The sequence below is a fragment of the Sciurus vulgaris genome (assembly GCF_902686455.1).
Source record: "Sciurus vulgaris genome assembly, chromosome: 17".
In the NCBI taxonomy this organism is placed as follows: domain Eukaryota; kingdom Metazoa; phylum Chordata; class Mammalia; order Rodentia; family Sciuridae; genus Sciurus; species Sciurus vulgaris.
In genome coordinates, this window is record NC_136478.1 from 27,182,276 (window position 1) to 27,205,584 (window position 23,309).

A 23,309-nucleotide genomic window follows, 5' to 3' on the forward strand; every position below is an offset into this window, starting at 1 on the left:
ACTGCCTCTGTCCAGTCTGGAGTGAATAGGGACATGCAAAGCTGAGACTTCAAGGAAGTGTCAGCTTGGTCCCCCAGGGAGGGCTAAGGGAGAGCATTCCAGACCGAGACCAGCTCCAAATGAGAAAGAAGCTGCTCAGGGAACCGCAAGCATTTCAGTGTGGTGGATGGAGGAGGAGGATGGGGAGGAGGGAGGTGGGCTGGAGAGAGGGCCGCAGGCAGGACCCCCGGGCCTTCAAGCGCCCAAGCAGAGTCTGGCAGTGAGGATGGGGATGGTGTGGCAGGTTTCAGAAGGGTAGAACCTCGTGGAAAATTCCCTCTGGCTTCTGGTTTGAGTTTGAACTGGGAATGAAGAGGCAGGGAGGCTGCGAGGAGGCCGGTTCTGAGCAGGGCCGCAGCAGGGGTGGGGCAGCCCAAACACAACCCTTGGGGTTTCAGGGGATGGCCTGGGCTGACAGTAGCACACAGAGAAGCCACGAGTCGAGTCGAGTGGGCTCTGCTTGAGGGCACCACTGGCGGCCAGAGGGCCTGCCCGGTGGCTGATCTGAAGGATGAAGAGTCCAGGCCTCGGATTCCTGAGCCAATGCTCTTTTCAACTAGGGTCGCCAGATTTAGCAAGAATTAAAAATAGATATGTAGGACACCCAACTCAATTTGAATTTCAGAGACTGTGAATGATATTTTAGAGTAAGCGTGTCTCCAGAGCTAGGTTTCTCGTACTTCACTGCAGCCCCCATGCACGCCACACAGCTTTCAGGAAAACAGGAACAAAACGACACAGGAGCATCCGGCTCCTGCTTGCCAGCCCTTCACCTGGTGCCTCCTCAGAGCCCCTGCCCTGAACAGGGGCCTCCAGGCCCCACCATCTTCCCACCTGTCTGAGCTGGGCCAGGACCCTGCTGGGAGCCAGGGAAGGCTGGGGGTGTTGGCACAGCAGTCTCCCTCTGCTCCTGTCCCCACACCGGGCTGGGGTATTTCCAGGAAGTGGTCTCTGTCCAGAGCCTGGACCCCAATACGGCTCAAGGTCACAAGCTTGGGACCATTTTCTGGAAGCTCCAAACCCACGGGGAGCCTCCCTGCCCACAGCCTCAGGTAGTTCTAGGCTTGCTGGGGTCCGAGCCTTCGGGCTCTGGGCTGGGCTGGGGGCTGCCTTGCGCAGGCCCTCCCTCACGGAGCTGTGAATCCAGCCACAGCGGGGGCCTGGGCCACCTGCCCGGAGCTGTGCAGGCTCCCAGGATCCCTCAGCAGCCCTGTTAGCAGGGGACCCACAAGGCCTGGAGAGCCTGTTACCCTGTGTGGCTGGGCCACCAGGAGCTGTGATGGGGACTTGTGCCACCTGATGGAGCTGGGGCTGCTCAGCCTGGGCTCAGCCAGGCAATCGGGGGTGTCGCAGACGACATGATAAAAGGGCCACCAGGGGACTGGGGCATCGAGGGCATGGGGGATGGGGGGACAGCCTGGAGACAGCACTAGTGGGCTTATTCCTAGAACCGGAGGCCAGAGAGGCTGGAGCAGAGGCCCCTCTAGGGAAAGGGAGGAGCCCTGAGGCCGTGCAGACCTGAGGCTTAGACGGGTGGCCACTGAGGCGCAGTGGACACCACTGATAAGAACAGCACAGTGCTGATGCCAGTAACAGCCCTCATTGAGCACCACGCCTCTTTACATGGACTCTTTCGCTGACTCCTCAGAGTAGGTGCTGACACTGTCCCTGTGGTACAGATGGGAAGGAAGGCACAGTTTGAGTGACTTGCCCACAGTCACACAGCTAGCAAGTGGCCCCACTCGCCAGCTAGTGGGGAGCTATTCTCATCCAGAAATGTACAGAGGGGAAGAGGATCCCCCGGGAGGAGCCCCAGCCAGGAACGCCAGTGCCAGGAATGCTCCAGGTGACCTTGCGCAGCTCCCTGGGGTCTCCTTCTGCAGTCACTCAACAGGCGCGGTCCTGGAGGTGCCAGCCTCCCCAGCTGGTGCATGGCGTCCACAGGTGACTGCTGTTTCCAGGTGCAGCCCTGGTGGCAATGCCTCTGCGCACGGGCCAACAGCGCCGCCTGGTGTCCATCCTGGGGAAAGCACTGGCTTCGTGAGTGATGTCCCCCACCTGCTCCCACAGGTCATCCTCTGCCGCTGAGACCACTAGAGCTTGGGATTTAGAACCCACACCCTCACACCCACCAGGGGAAATTCAGCCTTCCCCAGACATCTATTAGTCGGTGACTGATGAGGTTCAACTGCAGGGAGAAGCTTTCCCCTAGCCCCAGGGAAACCCTGTGGCCTGTGGCCTTGGCTGCTGATCTGAAAGGACTATGGGGGTCTTGGAAGCATTGGAGGAGGATGCTTTGGAGAGGACTGGACCTCCCTATCTTTGGGAAGGATGGACTTGCAGTTGGACGTTATCGTTGGGGGATTAAAGGAAAAGCAGCCCTGTGCATAGGCTGATGAGGTCTGAGATGGTGGGTGGGTCTCCAGGTGCTGGGCAGGGGCCATGGGTCAGGTGAAGTCAGGTCCTCCCCAGGAGGAAGGTAGACCCACTTCAGGTGGAGGTGGGGTGAAGCCAGGTGGGCATTTCACCCATCTGACATTCCTGTTCCCTGGTCTTCAATCTTCACAAAGCTCCTGGTAAGTCTCTTGTCCCCAAGTCACAGATGTGGAAACCAAGGGTCCACGTTAGGCCCAAGGTCACTCGGCAAGACTCAGAGCCAGGCCTGGAAACGTGGCCTCCTGCCTCCCAGGCCCGTGCTCTGCCTGTAGGCCTGGCCAACTGGGCCCCAGGTGGGGCTGGACCACACAGCCCTCCCTCTGTGCCTGGGGAGTCTGTGGAGACAGAAAAGGCCCGGGAGGCACAGGGGCTCTGGTGTCCAGCAGCAGGCCTGCCACCTTCTCTGGTAGGAGCCAGGGCCTCAAGCTGCAGGCGGCCAGAGAGGCTGGTCACTGCGTCATGTGGGAGGAGCTGCAGGCCTCCATCTCTGTTTTGGCCTCCACCTCTGAATGGCACCTCTGGAAGAAGAACCACAGGAAGAGGAAGAAACCTGCAAGAAAAGGCTGGTCAGTGGGGCATTGCGGAGCCACAGAGCCCCTCCGAGAGCCCAGGGACCCTTGAGCTGGGCTCAGCGGGGCCTCCCTGGGCCCCAGGAGTAGCTCCCAGAAACTTCTCCTCTTGGAGGCGGGCACCCCTGCTCTGCAATGGAGCCCCAGGCAGCTTGGCCACGCAGCGATGCCCTCAGCCCACCGCCCCTCCACCTGGCCCAATCCCAACGGCTCCCTGCCGGCCCCAGGCCCTACCATAGAGCGAATTGAAGATGGTGAAGAGGAAGAGCTGGGGCAGCCAGAAGGTGCCAAAGGAGAAGAAAGCCAGGGCCCAGGTGGTGCCCAGCAGCACCGTGAGGCCCAGCACCGTGACAGCATCCCGGCAGGCCCGGCTGCGCGTCCTGTTCTGTGCCCACAGCCTGCGCAGGGCCCAGAGTGCCCAGGCCAACACCACCAGGTTGAATAGGGACGTGAGGCCACCATAGCCCATGACCAGGACCACCCTCACCACAGGGCTGCACAGCCAGCACCTGCAGGGGACAGCAAAGCACCAGGTCAGTGCAGCTCTGAGGCCAGGGAGACTAGGTGTGCTTGGTGGCCAGCTGCCCCTTGATCCCATCTGGTCTTGTGGCCCAGACTACTGTTTCCTTCTTTTCTTCCCCTCTCTCCCTCTCTCTCCCTCTCTCCCTCTCTCTCCCCCTCTCTCCCTCTCTCTCCCTCTCTCTCTCTGCTGTCAGTGTCCATGATCAGGGTTTGGGGGTGCGTCTTACGGCCAGGTAATATTCTAGCAGCAACGGCTCCCCTGCAACCTGATGTTGTCAGTGGACCTGTGTAAGTCACGCCTCCTCAGAGACACAACCCGACCTCCCAGTGAGAAAGTGGCCCCCTCCCGCCACGCAGCCTGAGCCCCCGGGGACAGCCCGGGAAGGTAGGCCTGGTGGTCGGGGGTCCCTGCCTGCACCTGAGCCAGCTCTGCCACTGACTGCCTGGGTCCCTTGGCAGGGTTCCTGGGTGCCTGTGCCTCGGTTGCCAGAACCTCGCAATGAGGCTTAAGGTCACAGGTTCCAGGAGGAGGCAGCAGACCGTCCCCAGGCCCCCGAGGGGCCTCCCTCTAAGCCCCATGGACACTGAGTCCCCTCCCTGCACTGTTCCCTCCTCCAGATCCACCACACACTTCTCAGGTTCATGCCGGCCCTGGGTCAGGTGGGGAGGAGCGAGCGGGTGTTGGGCAGTGAAACAGCGAGGGCTGAGCAGTATGGGCAGGACAGGCTGCGCTGGACAGTCACCTGGAGCTGCAGGCTGGGGCTGGGCCCAGCAGGCAGGCTCCACTGCCCGTCCTTGTGGACCTGAGCAGGCAGTGCACTCTGACCCATGGCTTCCGGAAGTTGACTGGCACAAGCCTGCCCTGTGGGAGACCCTGCACCCTGCAGGAGTGTGGCCAAGCCCCCGGACACCTCCCTGTCTAAGCCACTGGCCTCTGTCCTTCAGCCAGGGCCTCACCCACAAGACGCCCCACCTGGAGCCCCAGGCCCACGGGGCTCCTCGCAGAGCGGGCACTCACATGGACACGTTCTGGGTGGCCGTGGCATTTTCCAGGCTGCTGGCGATGGGAATGGGGCAGGGCCCGTACGCGGAGCTCTTGACAGCGAGGAGAAGCAGCACCAGGAGGGCTGGCAGCCCTGAGGGGGACAAAGGCTCAGGAGGCCCAGAGAGAGGCTGACCCCGTCCCTGCGTCCGCTCACCGAGAACTCCACTGGTCAGGGCGGGGGCAGGGACTGTGCTGAGCTCCCGCCCCGCATGTGGTCCAGCTTTGAGCACTGGGCCTGCAGTCTGGGCGGGGGCTCTTCAAGAGGGCCTCAGGGAGGCTCAGGATGGAACGCAGGGGCAGCAGAGGGGACCCCCAGGGGAGGTGGGTGGGCAGCTAATGGGAGGGAGGTTGAGGAACTGGTAAGAAAGTAGACGTGATTCAAAGAGGGGCCAAGATGGTAATGGCAGCACCGAGATGTTGGTGACAGAGGCGAGGATGAGGAGGGGTGACGGAGGGGATGGTGGGATGTGGTGGAGACGGTGGGGAAGGTGATGGTGGAGGTGGAAGTGGTAGGGATAATGACGGGGATGGTGCTGCTGGGAGTAGAGAGAGGGATGGGGTGTTGGAGGCGGTGGCGGTGGTGGTAGGAGCAGTGGAGAGCTGGAAGTAAGGGTATGGAGCAGATGGCGGCGGTGACGGTGGGGATGGTGGTATCGGAGTGGAGGTGGGGATGGTTGATGGTGGGATTGGAGGTGGGAGCGATGCAGCTGATGGAGGTGGTGATGGTTGGTGATGGTGGTGGTGTTGGAGGTGGAGGTGGTAGAGCTGCTGGTGATGGTGGTGGTGATGGTGGAGGTGGAGGTGGAGGTGGTGATGAGACTGGTGGTGGAGAGAGCAGTGAGTGTGTTGGCAGAGATGCTGCTGGCGGTCAAGGGCAGTCTCTGTGGGGAGCAGCGGCCGGAAGCCACCCGCCCGCTGGCCCGGCGGGCGGCGGGGAGGTGCGGCTCACCCCAGCCCAGGGCGCAGAGCTTGAGCGCGTATCTGCGGATGTAGATGTTGTAGACGCGCCCGAGGAGCAGGTGGAGGTTGAAGCCCTCGATGGCCGTCCAGGTGAGGCAGCTGAGCAGGGCGTAGTGGAGGCCGGCGGCCAGAGCCACGCAGGCAGGTCCGGGCTCGGGGGCCACGGCCGCCGTGGAGCTCAGCAGGAAGGCCACGTTCAGCAGCAGCACGGAGCCGAGCAGGTTCACGTGGATGTGCGCCACCGAGTCGCTCTGCTTCCTGCGGGAGGGGGCGCGGCCAGACGTCACCCCTGGCGCTGGGCTTGTGGAGGGGCAGTGACGCGACCTGAGCCCACGCTGCGGGCCCTGCCTCCCAGCCCCGCCCTCGGAGACCAGGTGGGGACCCGGAGGAAGCCCAGCAGCAGTGGGATGGGCGGCCGGCGGGGAGGCGGGGGCATACCTGGCAGAGAAGTGCAGCAGGAGGGCGAGCAGCGAGGCGGCGATGGAGATGCTGCAGCCCACGAGGGAGATGTACTCGAGAGGGGCCCGCAGCTCCGCGGGGACCGGGGCCGGGGCGACCTGCTGCGGGGGGGCGGGGTGGAGCCTGAGGGCGTGCCCTCCCCAGCCCTGGACAGAGGCTCAGCTCGGGACCCTTCCCCGCAAAGCCCAGCAGCCCTGACTTGAATGAGCCGTGGCAGATGTAGTGGACTTGCCCCCAGGAACGTCCATCCCCCATTCTCTATGCACATGTGGGGAGGCCGCTTCTCCCATGTGTGGACAGGCACCCCAGGCCTGGCCTATCAGAGCCTTCCTCCTCCTGCCCAGAGCGTTGGTTCAAGGGATGAGCACATGATTTACATCAAGCCACGGGACTCAGTCCTAAGACTTCAGCTGGCAGAATTAAGTAAGAAAGGCTTTTATTCCACTGACCTGAAAGCTACCAGGGCTTAGCCTGGATTTGCTGGCAGTCATATATATCCTATGGGGGATCCTGTCAGAGGCCACATACAGTTGAGGGACAGAGACAGAATCCTGTCTTGGTGCTATTCTGTTCCTGGATCACACCATGCCTGAAGCCTGCATAACTCAACCCTTTCGGGAACATGGGGACATAAGTTTCTTTGTGTATGTGTGTGGTTTAAGGCCACTTGAGTTGGATATTCTGTCCCTTGTGCCAGCTTTTGCCTTGCCTCTCTGCCAGCAGCATGGAGCCCTCTGTGCTCTGACTACCTCACTCAGGCTGGACGAACACGTACCATGAGAACAGCAAAGTAGGTGAGGTGGTCGCAGCGGCAGAGTACCTGGGAGCGTGAGGGCTGCTCTGTGCGGCAGCCCTCGGGGCTCCAGGTCCCCCAGTGGCGCTTGCTGGCTCCCTTTTTCCAGAGACACAGGGTCAACCGAGTAGCCTTCCTGGGGGAGATGCTGGGGTCAGTTCAGGGAGCGGAGAGGGACCAGACTCCAGGGTCTGATCATCCTGAGGGCAAAGCAGGCTCTGCTGCATCCTTCCAACATGCAGGCCATGGCCCTGCTGGCACCAGAGTCACAGATGTCGGCCAACACGTCCACCAGGGGCTCTCAGAGCCACCTGGCCAAGTTGCTGAGCTTCTCTGAGCCTCAGTCCGTTCATCTGCACAACGGGGTCATCCGTACCCAGGTCACAAGGCTGGGGAAAATGGAAGTCCGTGTGCCCCCCCTGAGGCCCAGAGCTGGCCTCCTGTATGGTAGTGCCCTTTAACCAGAGGCCCCTCCACCTCCTGTTGGTGGGGGACACAAGATACAGACCCAGGCCCAGGGCAGGGCAGAGACTCGTTCCAGCTAAAATGGTGGCAGGGGTGTGACACAGGCCGTTGCCACGGAACCCACAGAGGAAGGGGCAGAGGCCGGAGCACAAAGGCCTCTCTGCGACGGTGGAGCCAGGGGAGGCGGCCGCCCAGAGGGTGGAAGGAAGGGCCTGGTTGAACTCCAGGGTCCAGAGCAGTCCTGGAGGGCCAGGGGAACATGGAGCCAGACAGCAGGGCCCAGGGTTTTTCAGCAAGGCCAGGGACAAGGAAACGGGGCACTGGGCTTGTGCCACCCAGCAGCCCTTCCCTTGTTCCTCCATGAAGGTTCTCGCTTCCCTTGGGGCTCACTCCTCCACCCCATGTGACCCAGGCCAGGCCACACATTCCACCCCCCCTGGGCACAGAGACTGGTCCAGGGATGGACACATGACCCAGGTGAACCTTTAGGACCCTGGAATCCTGATTTGCACTGGTGGAGTAGAACCTTCTGGAAAAAAGGAAAGGAAGCCGGTACTTTAGCACCCATCTTGCAAAGATAGGAAATGATTGCTGAGAGATGGAGAGAGAGCTGGTCAGTCCCTGGATCCAGCCATGCTGAAGGTGGCCCACCCCGGACATGTCATTGATGTGATCCAAGAATTCCCTTTTGTGCTTAAGCTGGCTTGAGGTGCTCTTCTATCACTAGCCACGGAAAGAATCCTGAGGAATGCAAAGAGTAAAAGTTTCCTTCTCGTTTCTTTAGTTAGGACTACTTTCCCCAAAGTGGCAACGGGTTCCACAGGTTTGAGTTTGGTCAATAACCAAGTGTTCAACAGGAAACCGCAGAGGGGCGGAGGGTTTGCAGTGGAAACGGGGCACCCCAACAGTACCAAGCTCTGTTGTGCCAAGGAAGCTGATGTTGACTGGGCCTCTGTGCGGTTGTTCCACATGTCTGTGGTCCAGCTGGGCCCCCAGGACGTTTAGTTATTGAGCAGGGATTGAGTTGTCTTCGTTCCTGGAAGGACAGCAGAGGGAGGGGCTGAGTACTGGAGGACCTGGGCCTTCTGCGCCAGCACGTCCACCGCCACCTGGAGCGCTACCCCGCAGCCACCACCAGGGGGCCCACTGCCTGTTTGTTTGATGCCTTCCAGCCTGAGGTCCTCACCTCACCCCTACCCTCACTCTCAAGCCAAGGGTGAATGGCACCTTCTCCAGATTCCCCCTGCTCGGTCCAGGAACACTCTGCCCCAACCCTGACTCATCACCGTTTTGTATCTCTGGTTGCAATCAGCACGCCGACACTGTCCCTGAGGTCTGAGTCTGAGTGACCGACAGGGTTCTGGAGGCAGGGACCGGGGCTCTGGTGGTCTCCCACACAGGCACACACCTCCCAGGCGTCTCGGCTTCAATTTGCGGATTGCAAGTGCACTTCCGCACAGCTGGCGGGGGACAGTGAGGTCCAGGGAGGGCGATGGCTGGCCGCGGCTGCATGGTGGACTGAGCCCACTCAGAGGCCGGCCGTGGCCTGCAGGGCCCCCTGGAAGGGGCCAGCGCCTACCCTCCTCCACCCACCACCTGCTGACCTGGAAAAAGGCGGGGGTGGAAAAGTAGACGCAGATGAGCCGCAGCTCCTGGGGTCTGGCCGAGCAGGCCTCTCGGGTCCAGCTCTGCGGGGAACTGCATGGCGTGCCGGGCCTGGGCCTGCGGAGGGCCGCAGACAGGCTGGGCCAGCTGTGCTGGGCTGCAGACCCGGCCCCCACGCCCCTGCATGCCCACGCCTCCCAACCGCCTGGCTTCACCCCGGGCAGTTCCTTTCCTGGGGGCCTCCATGGGCAGAAGCCGGGTACTGGCCTCCTCCCAGCCCCAGGCCACTCCTGCCTCAAGTTTGGGTTATTTGCCCCACCTGACCAAGGCCCCTGAGAACAGAGCCAGGTCAGCAACCGGTCCTAACCAGGCATCCAGCCGGTACCAGGCCAGTCCTGAAGGAGCCAGGTTCCCTGGCCTCTCCAGTGCTGCCACCCGAGGGACAGGCCTCCATGTGACTCAGGGCCAAGGAGGACCCAGACACCGCCCTTCAGGGGCCCAGGAGCCTCCCTTCCTGCTGTCCCCATGCTCCCAGTGGACAGAGGAGGCAGCTTCAGCTGCTCAGGGCAGCCTGGCTGGGGCCGGGCAGTGGAGTCTGGGAGAGTCCAGACCTTCACCTCCTACGACCTCAGCCACCCTTCCCCTGGCCACCTCTGACCTGCGGGGCCCGCTCCAGATTGTTGCTGCTCAGTGCGAGGCCAGCGAAGTCACAGCTCAGCTTGAAGATCCGGGACTGGATGGTGCGTGTCTCTAGGGTCAAGTTGTTGCCACGGAAGCTGACGTTTCAGCAGCCTCTGCTCCAGGCCCTGGACCTGCCTGAGGGCCCGACAGGTGGCAGAGGGGGCCAAAGAGAGGTCTGGAGGGCCTGAGAGTGCAGGGTCTACCAGGCCCCACCCTGTCACCCCCACCTGCAGACCGCTGCCCACTCAGTGTCCCTGTCACACCCTGACCTTGCCTCCCATCTCCTTTTCCCAATTAACTCTCTTCAGGTCCCAGTTTGTTGTCACCACCTCCAGGAACCCTTTCCTGACTGCTCCCCTCGAGAGAGAAGTATCTCTGTACTTTCCCGGTGGTGGTTCTTAGCCCTGGTCAGTCACCAGCACCCACAGCTGCTCGGTCAGTGAGTCACAGAATGGGGACTCCAGCCACAGCCTTAGAGTCTCTCCCTAGGAAAATGCGGAGACCCACTTGGTCTTATGACATCCATGGTTAAGAGCTCCAGGAGGGCAGTGCCATATCTCCCTGCCATCTCCAGAACCTAATGTCAGGCACACAGTGGTTTCTCTAACACGTGCCAAACAAATGCACAGTTAAGAGTCTGCCCTGCCCTGGTACAGTGGTGCGTGCCTGTAATTTTAGCAGTTCAGGAGGCTGCAGCAGGAGGATCATGAGTTCAAGGCCAGCCTCAGCAATTTAGCAAGACCCTGTCTCAATGTTGCCAATCATGTGCAGGACCTGGATTCAATACTCAGTACCCCCAAAAAAGAGAGAAGGAGAGTGTCTACACTGGACCAGGCCTGGGGCACTAATTCTGGTTAGGGTTGGGGTAGAAGCCACAGTTGACTGAGAAGGTCAGCTGGACACTCAGCTCACCCAGCAGGAGAAGGCACCTTCCGGCCCTTGGCCTGCTCCATGTTCTGCATCCAGCTCAGGACTTCCTTGTGATGTCTCTGTGGGGGGCAAGACAATCCTCCCTTCAGCCTGCACCCTCAGCAGGCCCCTGGCCCACAACCTCTGGACCTGCCATCCCCCGCCTGAGACCTGTAGCTCACCGTGCTGCTGCCCCCAGGAGGACTGGGTGGCCCCCTTTCCATCTGCCTGGGTTCAAGGCCATGGCCTTTCACAGCACAGCCTTAGGCCTCAAGTGGGTCTGTCCCCAGCCAGTGGAGACTTCTTACCTGCAGTCCTGCCCCGAGAAGTCAGAAAGCACAGGCAGAAGAAAAGGGCCCTGCGGCCAGCCATGCCCAGGGCCCAGGTCTCTCCAAAACTAGCTCCTGCCCTGGAAAAAAGTGCACGCCATCATCAACACGGTAAAAGCCAACCCTGGGACCTGTGGCAACTTATTAGATCCTCCTACCCCTGCATTTCAGATGAGGAAGCTGAGGCTCAGACGGCAGGGTCGTGCTTGGCTTGAAGGGGCCTGAAGCCAGGTCTCTGTGATTCCAGAAGGTCTGATCACCGGTAACAGCTGCCATCAACAGCCCAGCCTAAGACACCCCTCCCATAAAACGGTTCTCTTTGGGGACTCTGTCCGGCCCCCATCTCATCGGGGGAAGCTGCCTGGGAACATATAAGTTGGTCCCTCCCGGACATTAACCTGCCATATGTCAGGATCTGCCTCTCTCTACCCTCATTTTCCTCACTGTTAATGTCAACAAATAAACTGCTTAAACCGACTGTTCCAAGAAAAGTATCCTAGGCTACCAGCATTTTTGGTGTTCCTCAGTGAAATGGCCAAGCCCCAAACTTACCAGTCACCAAGCCCAGCCAAAGCAATGGAGTCTTTAATGCTCCACTCTTAAATATAATGGTCAACAAGGATTACTGGAGATTTCAACACAGGCACCCTTTCTCAGAAAGCTACTCGAGGATGTGCTCCAGCAAAATGAGGAGGCAAACCTCGAAACCCTGTATAGGAATCCACACCACGGGACAGGTGAGGCTACCCCCCAGAAAATGTGTGGGGAGCTGGTGTTGAAGAACAGGACTAGGGCACACCTGTCCAGAGGGGCAGGAGAAAAGAAGGCTTCAGAAGGGATGCCTCAAAGGAATAAAATGTATATAGTCATAAAAGCAACACTGAAAAGAAAATTATTTTTAATTGTGTAAAAGCCTTATTAAAATGAATTCTAATTCCACTTAGGATGTAGACCGCCACAAGAGAATGTCATTCCAGCATGACAATGGAAAAAAGCCAAACAATTTACTAATCCATTGTTGAGCCCTTGAGAGAGCTGAGGTCCAGGGTAACCCACAACTGGTTTCTAAGACTAACTGGAACACGGTTTCAAGGTGGTGCCGTGGCGCCATGGAGAAGAAACCGTTTCTCCTTTGATGGAGTGTGGAGAAAGCGCAGTTGCCCAAGAGTAGACCAGAACAAAACGATCCATATCTTAATGAATTTTTTTTCAGAATTGGGGACTGAACCCAGGGACGCTCTACTGCTAAGCTACATCCCCAGTCCTTTTAAAATTTTATTTACAGACAGGGTCTCACTGAGTTGCTTAGGGCCTCGCTTAATTGATGAGGCTGGCTTTGAACCTCACGATCATTCCTGCCTCAGCCTCCTGAGCTGCTGGGCCTTTTATATTTTTATTTGAGACAGGGCCTGGTTAAGTTGCCCAGGCTGGCCTTGACCCTTGCCATCCTTCTGTCTCAATCTTAATGAATTCCTCATGGCTAAAGTGGCAGCTTAGCATCCCCCAGAGACCCAGGTTTAGAAGGAATCCAGCCCTGGGGTTGAAGCTCAATGGCAGAGCATCTGCCTAGCACATTAGAGGCCCTGGGTTCAATCCTCAGCACCACAGAAAGATAAAATACAGGCATGCTATCCATCTACAACTACCAAAACAACAACAAAAACTATTATACATTAATAAATTAATAAAAGGAGCCCAGACTTTCCCAGACGGTTCCTCCCCTGGGAGTCGATGAGACTGATGGGAAGGGACAGGACCTGAGAGAGGCCCCAAGGTGACCAGGGCAGGCGGGACCTGCCAAGGGCCCAGGGAGGAGCAGCAGGGTGCGGAGAAGCCTACCTGAGCTCTGGGTGGTGCCCAGTGCCGGGGAGACGCCCCACCATTCCAGGCCGGTTTCTGATCCCTGTGGGACAAGAGCAGGGAAGCTCCCCATTCACCCTGCGCTGACGGTCAGTATCTGCACTGGCCAGAGCAGGAGAGCCACCAGCGCCCCGGCTCCGGGGCCGATGGGAAGCAGGGCGGGCAGCTGCCGCAGGAAAGAGCAGGACCCTGGCTCAGGCTCGAGGCAGGCGGTTCCCACGCGGGGACGCGAGGCAGCGCAGCACCTGCACCTGCACGAGCGCGGGGGAAGCAGGAGGCCGGCGCAGCGCTCCGGGCCCAAGTCCGCGCCGCCTGGACTGAACCTCGAGCAGGGCACCCAGAGGCCGCCGCAGCCACGGGGCTCGCGCCCAGGGACCCGCGACCACAGGCTGAAGGGAGGAGCTGGAACCAGAGAGCCCCTCGCTGTCGCACGCTGCGCAAGGCCGGGGCCCAACGGAACGCGGAAGAAAATGCCGCGGGACTCCAGCCCCGGTGCTCAGCACGAGGTGGTGCCCAGAGGGGCGCCAGGGCAACCACACCCGAATCAGCCGCAGGCCCTGTGCTCAAGCCAGAGATGAAAAATATGCCCATTTCGAGGAATGAACACCTGGTAACTCGGCCCCTCCCGATCTTCATGCCAGTGCCCGGAGGTCAGTCAGGGATTCTATGGCGCGCGTAAAGCCAGGTGAAGGACAAGGCCCGGGGCTGGGGTTGGGCGCAGGGGAAGAGCGGGGTGAGTGGGGCACTGGGGTCGATCCTCAGTACCACACTTAAATAAATAAATAAAGTCCTCTGACGACTTAAAAATATTCTTAAAAAAAAGAAAGGGCCCACGGCTAGCCAGGTGCAGGGGCGCACATCTGTAATCCCAGCTACTGGAGAGGCTGCGACAGGAGGATGGCCGAGGCCAGCCTGGGCAACTTTGTGAGACCCTGTCTCAAAATAAATAAGGGCAGTAGGAGAGCACCCTCCGTTTCAATCCCTTGCACCACAAAAAAAGAACAGGACAGGACTGGGAGGGTAACTCAGTGGTAGAGTGCTTGCTTGGTTAGCATGGGTCCTGGGTTCAGTCTCCAGCATGGAAGGAAGGAAAGAAGGGAGGGGAAAGGGAGTGGAGGGGAGGGGAGGGGAGGGAAGGGAAGGAAAGGAAGCCATTATTGAGAAATAAAAGATGTAGTGGGAAAAGTGACTTCAAAACATTGGGAAATTGCAGGAGAGCAATAGAAACTATTAAGGATGGTCAAGTAGAAAAGATGAAAATGAAAAACTCCATACCAGTGATGAAGAAATCTTTCAATGGGCTTATCAGCAAACCAGAGCAGCAAGTAAAAACTCAGTGAATTTGAAGGTAGAGCAGTATAAATTACCCCACTGTTAGTCAGGCTTCCACTACTGTAACAAAATACCTGAGAGGAATAACTTATCAAGAGAAAAAGGTTGTTTTGACTCACAGTTTTAGAAGTTAAAAAATTGGAAGTAGAAGCCATGATCCTTTGACTGCATTACTTTGGGCCTGTGGCAAAATAGCTCAGCATGGTGACTGGATGGTGACAAAGCAAACTGCTTACATCATGAGTCAGAGATCAAGATAAAGAAAGGAGGAAGGGATCAAGCCCCAGAGCTCCCCCCCATTAGACCCCACCACTCAAAGTTTCCACCACCTCCCAATGGCATCTCCGTAGATAGAAAGCCATTAACACATGGACTTTGGGGGGACTCTCAACATCCAAACTGTAACAATCACAAAGAGTAAGAGTGAAAAATCAACCAAAATACACAGGGACTGTGGGACAAAGCAAATACTCTAATGTGTATATAACTGGAGTCCCTGAGGAGAGAGAGCAGAGGAGAAGAGATAGAGAGAGAACCAGAAAAACAAAAGGAGGGAAAGAGTGACATTGAGAGACAATGGCTAAAACTTCTCCAAAATTATCAAAGCAACAAACCATAGATCCAAGGAGCTCCGCAAACCCAGAAGGATGAATCGAGATAAGACACAGCCAGACAATCATGGGCAAACGGCTGCGAAACCAAAAAGGAAAAAAATCCCGAAGGCATCAAGAAAACAAGGATAAACAATAAGAACTAAGAAAGACTTCTTATCGAACATGACACAAGCCGGAAGATGCAGCCAGATCTTTCAAGAAAAAGCCATCAGCCTAAAATTTATGCACAGTGAACATATCTTTTAAAAAAATAAAATGAAGACAAAATAAGGATTTTTTCAGATGAGCCAGGGTTTAGAGAATTCTTTGCTAACAAACTTGAACCAAGAGAAATATCAAAGGAAGTTCTTGGGGTAGGAGGTAAATGGTGCCAGAGGGAAATTTGGGCCTACACGTAGAAAGTGTTAGATTTGGTAAAAATGTGCAGAGTATGAAATAAATAAAATTCCTTAATTTTTCATAGCTGTATAATGTACAATAGTGACGACATATTGTGGGATTGTGATCACATGGAAGTGAACTGGCGCAAAAAGCGAAAGTGTGAAAATGGATTATCCAGTCGTAAGATTCTTACACTGTGTGTTAAGTTTGCAAGGTTATTCAAATGTCAACAGGGCAAGTGTTAAAGATGTAGATAGACACCATAGAAAAAGAAAACCAGTAAGAGTGAGACGACTATAGAAATAAAAGAATCATTTAATTTTTCTACATTCCTCTATCTTTCACCCGTCACAAAATTCAACTCAAAGTGCATCGAAGACCTAAGAATTAGACCAGAAACTCAGCAACTGCTAGCAGAAAACATAGGCCCAACACTCAAACATATGGTGCCGGCACTGACTTCCTTAACAAGATCTCTAAAGCTCAGGAAATAAAGCCAAGAGTTAACAGATAGGATGGCTCATCAATTTAAAAAGTCTCTGCACAGCAAAGGAAACAAGGAGAATGGAGAGAGAGCCTGCAGAATAGAAGAAGGTCTTTGCCAGCTGCTTTTCCGACAGGGGATTGATGTCCAGAATACAGAAAGAACTCAAAAACTTAACACCAAAGAAACAACTAATCTAGTCAATAGATGGGCAAAAGAGCTAAATGGACATTTAAATGCTCACTGTAAAATATGACAGAGCAAGAAGAAGAAGGAACAAAGAAGAGGTAGGATAGGAGGAAAACAATAGCAAGATGGTAGGTTAAACCCAATCATATAGACCATTACATTAAATATAAATGGACCAACCCAGAGTAGCACCTGCCTATAATCCCAGTGACTCGGCTAAGGCAGAAGGATCACATGCTCAAGGGCAACCTCAGCAACTTAGCAAGACCCTGTCTCAAAAAATAAAAAGGACTGAAAAAGCAAAAAACGTCATGGAATAATGTTAACAATTCAGGCTTCACAAATTATATACATATACAAAACAAAAAAATTTTATTGGAAGAGACACAAATTACCAAAGCTTACTCAAGAAGAAGTTGATAATATAAATAGTCCTTTATTTATTAAAGGAATTAAGTTCACAATCTAAAAACTTTCCCATGAAGAAAACGTTAAGCCCAAAAGACTTCCCCAGAAAATTCTTCCAAACATTTAAGAACTGCTAATACCTCCTCTACAGAAACTCTTACAAAGAAAGAGAAATAACAATCCTAAGCAAAGTCCTTCGGAAAATAAAGAACGGGGGAACACTTTCAAACTCATTTCATGAGGCCCATATTTCCACAGCCACAGGCATTTCAAGAAAAGAAAAACAGAGACCAATGTCCCTCTTGAATATAGATCTGATCCCAAACAAAATTCCTGCAGGATATTTTGTAGAAACTGATAAGATGATTCTAAAATTTACACTTGAAAGGAAAAAACTGTCACCAGGCAAAGTGGCGCACACCTGTAGTCCCAGCAACTCAGGGGGCTGAGGTAGGAGGATCACAAGTTGGAAGCCAGCCCAGGCAACTTAGCAAGACCCGGTCTCAAAAAAAAAAACTAAAGGGGCCCAAGATGAAGTTCAGTGAGAGAGTGCCCCTGGGTTCAATCCTCATTACTAACAAAAGAAAAGGATTTAGAATAGTCAAAATATTTTGAAAAAGAACAAAGCTACAGGACTCACACTAGCAGATGTCAAACTTACTATAAAGCTATGGCAATCAAGACAATGTGCTATTGGCATAAGGACAGATGTGTAGTTGAGTGAAACAGAACAGGGTCCAAAATACATCCATGTATTGATATATTTTAAATTTTTTATTATTATCATTTTCTAATAAATTGAATTCTGACAAAAATGCAAAGATAATTCAATGAAGAGAGTATAATCTTCAGCAAACGTTTCTGGAACATTTGGCTATCCAATGCCAAAATAAAAAAGAACTTGGATGCATAACTGGTAATAACAAACTAGAGATGCAAAGGAGATATTCTTTCTGACCTCGGGTTAGGAAGATTTCTTAGGAACAACACCAAAAACACACTCCATAAAAGAAAAAAAAAATTAGTAATTTGGATGTTACCACTTCTGTTCTTTGAAGGTCACTACATACAGGGGATAAGACAAGCCACAGTCTGGGAGAAAATATTTACAAACATATATCTGATTTTAAAAAACGTGTATGTGGACTATATAAAGAACTCGTACAACTAATAACAAAAAAATCCAATTAAAATGGGGAAAGGTTTGAATAATCACTACACCAAAAAAGATACATCGATGGCAAACACAGACATGAAAATATGCTTAATATTAATAGTTATTAGGGAAATGCAAATAAAAAGCACAATGAGATATCACTACATGCCTTCTAGAATGAATAAAATTAAAACAACTGGTAAAGTCAAGTGTTGTGAAGGATATAGAACAGCTGGAATGCTCCCCATTTCTGGAAGGAATGCAAAATGGAACAGCCACTTTAAAAACAGTTTGGCAGTTTCCAATAAAGTCAAAAATACACATACCTTACAAGTAGCAATTCTACTTCCAGGTATTTTCCCAAGAAAAGTGAAAACATCTGTTCACACAAAGACTTCCATATGCATAACAGCTTTATTTACAACAACCCAAAACTGGAAACAATACCAATTTCATCAACTGGTGAAAGCCAACTATGGTATATCTATACAACAGAATATTATTCAGTAATGAACAGTATGAGTGGCTGAAATAGTCAAAGTCAAAGCTCCAAATCACAAGGCTAAGTGAATGAAGCTAGACACAAAAGATTCTATGATTCTACTCACAAGACCATTTAGAAAAATAAAAGCAATTGGGTCAGAGACCAGATCAGTAGTTTTTAAGGGAGGAGAAAAGATATTAACTACAAAAGGGCACAAGACAACTTTTCAGGACAACAGAAATGTCTTACATCTTAATTGTAATACACACACACACACACACACACACATACACACACATACATGCTGGCATATGTTTATGCAAGCTCACTACACTACTCTCCAACAGGGTGAATTTTAAGCCAGGTACAGTGGCACATGCCTGTAATCCCAGTGACTTACAGGGTTGAGGCAGGAGGAGTGCAAGTTTAAGGTCAGTCTCAGCAACTTAGCAAGACCCTGTTTCAAAATAAAAAATAAAAGACGTCTGGGAATGTGGCTCAGTGGTAGAACACCTCTGGGTCAATTACCCAGTACCCCCAAAAAGAAGGGGTGCATATTATTGTATACAAAGTAATTTGATATTAGAAAATCAAACCAAAGACACTCTGAGAGGCCAGAAAAGAGGAAAAGGAGAGAGGAGGAGAGGGCAGGAGAGCTAACCTTCCTTCCCTCCTGAGGAAGTAGACTCACAGGGCTTCCAGGAAGGAGAGCCCCAAGTTCAAAACGCCTGATGGTGGTCGGGGCCCAGGGAAGTAGTGAAGCACAGGAGCTTTCATTGTCCACCACTGGACTTGCAAAGAACTGAACAGGACAGCACCCAGAAAGAGGCTGTAGGGACAGGCCTGTCCTTGAATCCCCCACCTGAGACTCGAGAGTCCCATCCCAGAGGGATTGTGAATATCCTTTGACCTAGGAAACTCATTTTATGAGTTTATCCTATGGAAATAATAGTACAAGCCAGGAATAAACACACCCACAAATGTTAATGACACTTACTACTGTTAATAACAAGGAAGACTCGCAGACAATGTACGTCCATCAATCAAGGAATAGGCAGATGCAGTAAGTCAGAATTCCCGCCCCTCTGGAAGACAGTGACAGTTTCACGTGTCACCAAATGTACTCCTACCACGTGACCCAGCAAAGGTCCACTTGGGCTTTTATCCCAGACAGATAAAAACCCATGCTCACACAAAAACTGGTATACGAACATTCACAGCAGCCCCAGACTGGAAGTGACCAATGTCCCTTCAATGGATGAAAAGTGGTATTCCACCATGAAATACAACTCAGCAATAAAAAAAAAAAAAAAATACATATGAAAAAAAACACACAACTTGGATGGATCTCAATAATTCTCCAGAGCAAAAAAAGAAAAAGCCCATCTCAAGATGGAGTGCACTATATGATTTGACTTGCCTAGCATGCTTGAAATGAAAATTATAGAGATGGAGAACAGATTAGTGGTTGCCCCGGGTGAGGGCGGGCATGTCATGAAGGGTAGCACAAGCATCCTTGTGGTGACGGAACAGTTTTGTGTCTTGATTGTGGCGGCCGCTGTGGGAATTTACACATGTGATAAAATTGTATGGAATTGAACACGCACCCACATCACACACAGGCGTAAATGAGTGAGTGCCTATAAACCGGGTGGACTCCGCAGAAGGGCTGCAAAGCGTACCAAAGTCAGTTTCCTGGTTTTGATATTGTAGAGGCTTTTTTCTGTCGCTCAGGATAATTCCCTTACAATTCTTTCAAGTCGTCTGTATCAATAGCTTTTTTCAAATGTTTTTTATAAAAATATATTGCTGAGCCGCCTCTCAGGGTGTGGATGTACCATAGTCTGTTTAACCATGCATCCATTCGAGGGACACTGGGATTTGTCCCAATTTGGGGCTATTACAAATAAAGTTGCTATGAGTGTTTGCTATAACTCTCACAACAGGGAAAAAAAAAAGTCTGATATTTAGGATTCTTTTCTAGGCTCCAAATGATAACTTATTGTTATGGAAAAAATAGTAGTAACATATTGCTTCTGAAAATCAAAAAGCATATCGTAAAACAATGTAATCACATCCTGGCACAAAAATCCTGTTTCCTATATTTGCAAAAGCATATTTCTTATATCCAGCCAAGCGCAAGCAGGCGTCACTCCTGAGACGGCAGATTGTGGGCCTCTGGGTTTTCCTGGTCTGTGGTTCCTTGCGTTCTCCCCATAAGTTGTAGTTATATATCTCTCAAATTGTACTTACTCTGGATTGTTTAGAAATTTACATCTTTCAAATATTTTATATTTGATACACAAATGCAAAAATCTAAAATGCAAAGCAGTCCTGCACCCTGCAGACGCCCCCTCTCAATTCCCAGCTACCCACAGGTGCCACCAGTTTTAGGGCTTTGTGTCTCTTCCAGAGTTTCTTCATGCACATGTAAGTGAGCACTTCCCCCACTTTATACAAAAGTAGCACACCCTATGTAATTGCTCCACCCTATGCTTTATATAGTTGGAGGTGGACACAGTACCTTTATTTTGCTTTTATGTGGTGCTGAGGATCCAACCCAGGGCCTCATGTCCGCTGAGCCACAACCCAAATCCCTGCACTCTCTTATTTCTTCATGGTGCTGAGGATTGAACCCAGGGCCTTGTGCATGTGAGGCAAGCACTCTACCAACTGAGCTATATTCCCAGCCCCTGTACTTTCTCTTTTTAAGCTTGAACATGCAGACATCTGGGACAGCTTTGCGTGATAGTGTCTAGAGAGACTCGACTTTTCCAACTGTGTGCTGTTCCATGGTGGAAATAAACCAGAATTGGTCCAGTGGTCCCTGCTCCTAGGGGTGTGTGCCAGTTCTGGTCTTCACTCTCACGAACACTGCAGCTGCGCTGAAGCCCCTCCCATCGTGGAGTTTACCATCTGCTCATTTGAATATGGGTAACACTTTTCCCGGTCAATTTCTAGACACTCTTTTTGTAATAGGAAATCAGCTCCTTGTCTATTACAAGACTGGTATTTTCTCTTTGGGCTTCTGGATTTTGAGTCATAGCTAGAAAACCCTTTCCCGTATCGAAGTTACAAAGGAATTGTCCTGCATTTCTTCTAGTGCTTTGTAATTTCATTTTCACATTGGAATCTCCAGTCTCTTCTAACGGTCTTGGGAGATAAGGTGAGATATAGATTCCATTTTACTTTTCCCTAAATGGTCACCCATTTTCTTAATACTATTTATTAATCTATAAGTTCATTTTAAAAGACAAATGGAGACTTTTGAGTCAGGGTGCTGGGTTCTCCCTTATTTGGGGCATTTGGCTTTGGTTGGCTGTGTTACCTTCTCTGATTCATTTGCCCTCTCAGAACTTCAGAGAAAAGACAAAAGACAGAGTTGGGAAAACAACTGAACAAGCAAAGGGAAATATTTCGAGTACAAAAAACAGAGGCCTGAGTAGAAGAGGACCTAATCGTACAGAAGACCCCTGGCCAACTTGCCCACCTCTTCAGAGTACTAATGGGAAAACTGAGGACCAGCCAGCCAGCAAGTGGATTTGACCTCGGAGGTCTGGGTCCTCTAAGGCCAGGTACCAAGGCCCTTAGCCACTCTGCTCCCAGGCAGGCACAGAGGAGGAGCCTGACCCAACAGCACAGCTGGAGAATCGAGGTCAAAGCAGAAGTGACCCCTTCCCCCCCCCCCCCAATAGTAGCAGTGGCTTCTACCCCCCCTCCCTAGGGACAAACCACCATCTCCACTTCTGCTGTGACCTCTAGGTGCCCTTCCTCTCCCTCAGAGCGGGCCCCTGCACGTAAACCCGCAGGCTGGGCCATCCAGTTCCCTTCCCGGCAAGTCGCTGTTTGGAGCCCTTTGGGAAATAGAAATCCCTTCACCTGACTTCCAGGATGGTTCCCACAGACTGTGGGGAAACTGAACCCCCAGGAGAGAGGCGTTGCTTGGGGTTCTGCAGCAGGCCAGTGGTCCAGCTGGGACCCACCTGGGGCTCCAGATTCCAAGTCACTGCTCCACCCCTCCCCAACACCCCGCTGCAAGCTGCAGCCTCCAAAGACAACCAGGTAGCTAAGTCGCTGTTTGGACAAGTACGAACCGATGGTGGTACGAACCACCAGAGATGCGTGCAACACGGGACAAAGCCTTCCCAAGACATGACCTTGACAACCAGCTCTGAGACTCAGTGCCCAGCTGTGTGAAGCTGGGCAAAGGACTCTGGCCTCTCTGGGCCTCGGGTTTTTTTTGTCTGTAAAATGACATCACCAAGGAGACTTATTTCCCAGAGAGAGAGAGACTCAACCAACCATTTCCATGATCCAAAACCCCTGGCAACCAGGCCCTGACCCAGGTCCAAGGCCGGCGGGGATGTCCTGCACAGGAGGCTCCTTCCTCCCAGAGCTGGTCCTGCACTCCCAAGCCTGGACGCTCCCCACAGCACCAGCGCCTGCCCAGGGCCCCACCTGCCTCCAGTCACCGCCTGGAGGCCCCACTCTGGCTCCCCCGCCACCCACCACCGCCCTGGCTGAGAAGGAAAACTGTGGTCTACGAGAAACCGCCCTGAGAGGCACCTGTCAACAGCCCCCTTTCACAGCTGATCAAGGGAAGGCCACAGCAGAACCCAGCAGGGCAGCCTGTGACCCAGCCATCCCAGGGCCACGTCCCTGCGACACAATGTCCCCAGACTGCAATCCCCATTGTTCAAAGAGGAATCTTACCCTGCTGCAGTCTGCCAAGACAGAAACTGTTGCCGGCCCATACTGGGGACCTGGCAGACAGTCCCCCACAACCCCGTCATTCCAGGAAACTGGACTAACCCTTCTCACAGATGAGGAAACCGAGGTCCAGGAAAGCTAGGTCAGTAACTGCCCCCAAGCCACAGGAGACAACTAAGACCTGGACTCAATGTTTAATCTCTCCTTATTTTAAATCGCTTCTTCTGAAAAACAGATCTTTACTTTCCCCTGACTTACAGTGTCTCCCAGAAAGGGAAAGAGGATGGGTCTCAGCATGCTGCTCCCAGGATGTCCCCAAGTTGTGTTCCCACCCAGGCAACGGCATGTCCGGCCCCTTCCTGGGAGGGGAGCTACCGGAGGGAGGAGAGGCCCAGAGGGGACCAACCTGGAAGCTGCTGCCGCCACCTCTTCGCCCTGCCTCGCTGCCGTCCTGCTGCTTCTGCGGAAGAAGGGGAAGTGAGGAGGCAGGCGGGCGCTGCAGCCTCTGGGCCTCCCCAGACCCCTCGCCGCAGCTTCTCTCACGCTCCCGCTCCTCCTGGGCACCCGCATCCCTTCACTTCTTCTTTCCCGAATCAGTCTCTGCTTCCCCCCAGCCCGTGGCCCTCCAGGCCCTCCCCAGGCTCACCGCCTGGGCCCGCAGCACTTCCGGGGTGCACGAGGATGGGTGATCTGGGACTGTGCAGGGTGTGGGAGCACCTCAGCTCTGCGCCCTTGAGCAACGATACTGCCTCCCTGTGCTCAGTTTCTCTACCTGTAGAAAAGGCAGAATGACCCCGGCTTGGCCTGACCGTCCACGCCACTGGCGATGGCAGGGACCTCAGGCCAGGGCTGGATCCAGTTGCCTGGGTCAAGTACCAT

General features: G+C 53.4%; 1 protein-coding gene across 1 annotated transcript; it reads right to left on the reverse strand.

The window, feature by feature from the left end:
* Nucleotides 1–2,778: 2,778 nt before the first annotated feature.
* Nucleotides 2,779–23,309, reverse strand: ADGRG5 (adhesion G protein-coupled receptor G5; the record flags this gene model as incomplete). Its single annotated transcript, XM_079117225.1, is given in 18 exon segments — nucleotides 2,779–3,025; nucleotides 3,279–3,553; nucleotides 4,585–4,702; nucleotides 5,561–5,829; nucleotides 6,010–6,131; nucleotides 6,806–6,982; nucleotides 8,893–8,970; nucleotides 8,972–9,010; nucleotides 9,552–9,677; nucleotides 9,679–9,709; nucleotides 10,487–10,551; nucleotides 10,553–10,563; nucleotides 10,792–10,887; nucleotides 12,652–12,715; nucleotides 12,918–13,061; nucleotides 22,837–22,854; nucleotides 22,856–22,890; nucleotides 23,240–23,309. Coding segments are annotated over 18 exon segments (1,839 nt in total). The 3' UTR covers nucleotides 2,779–2,924.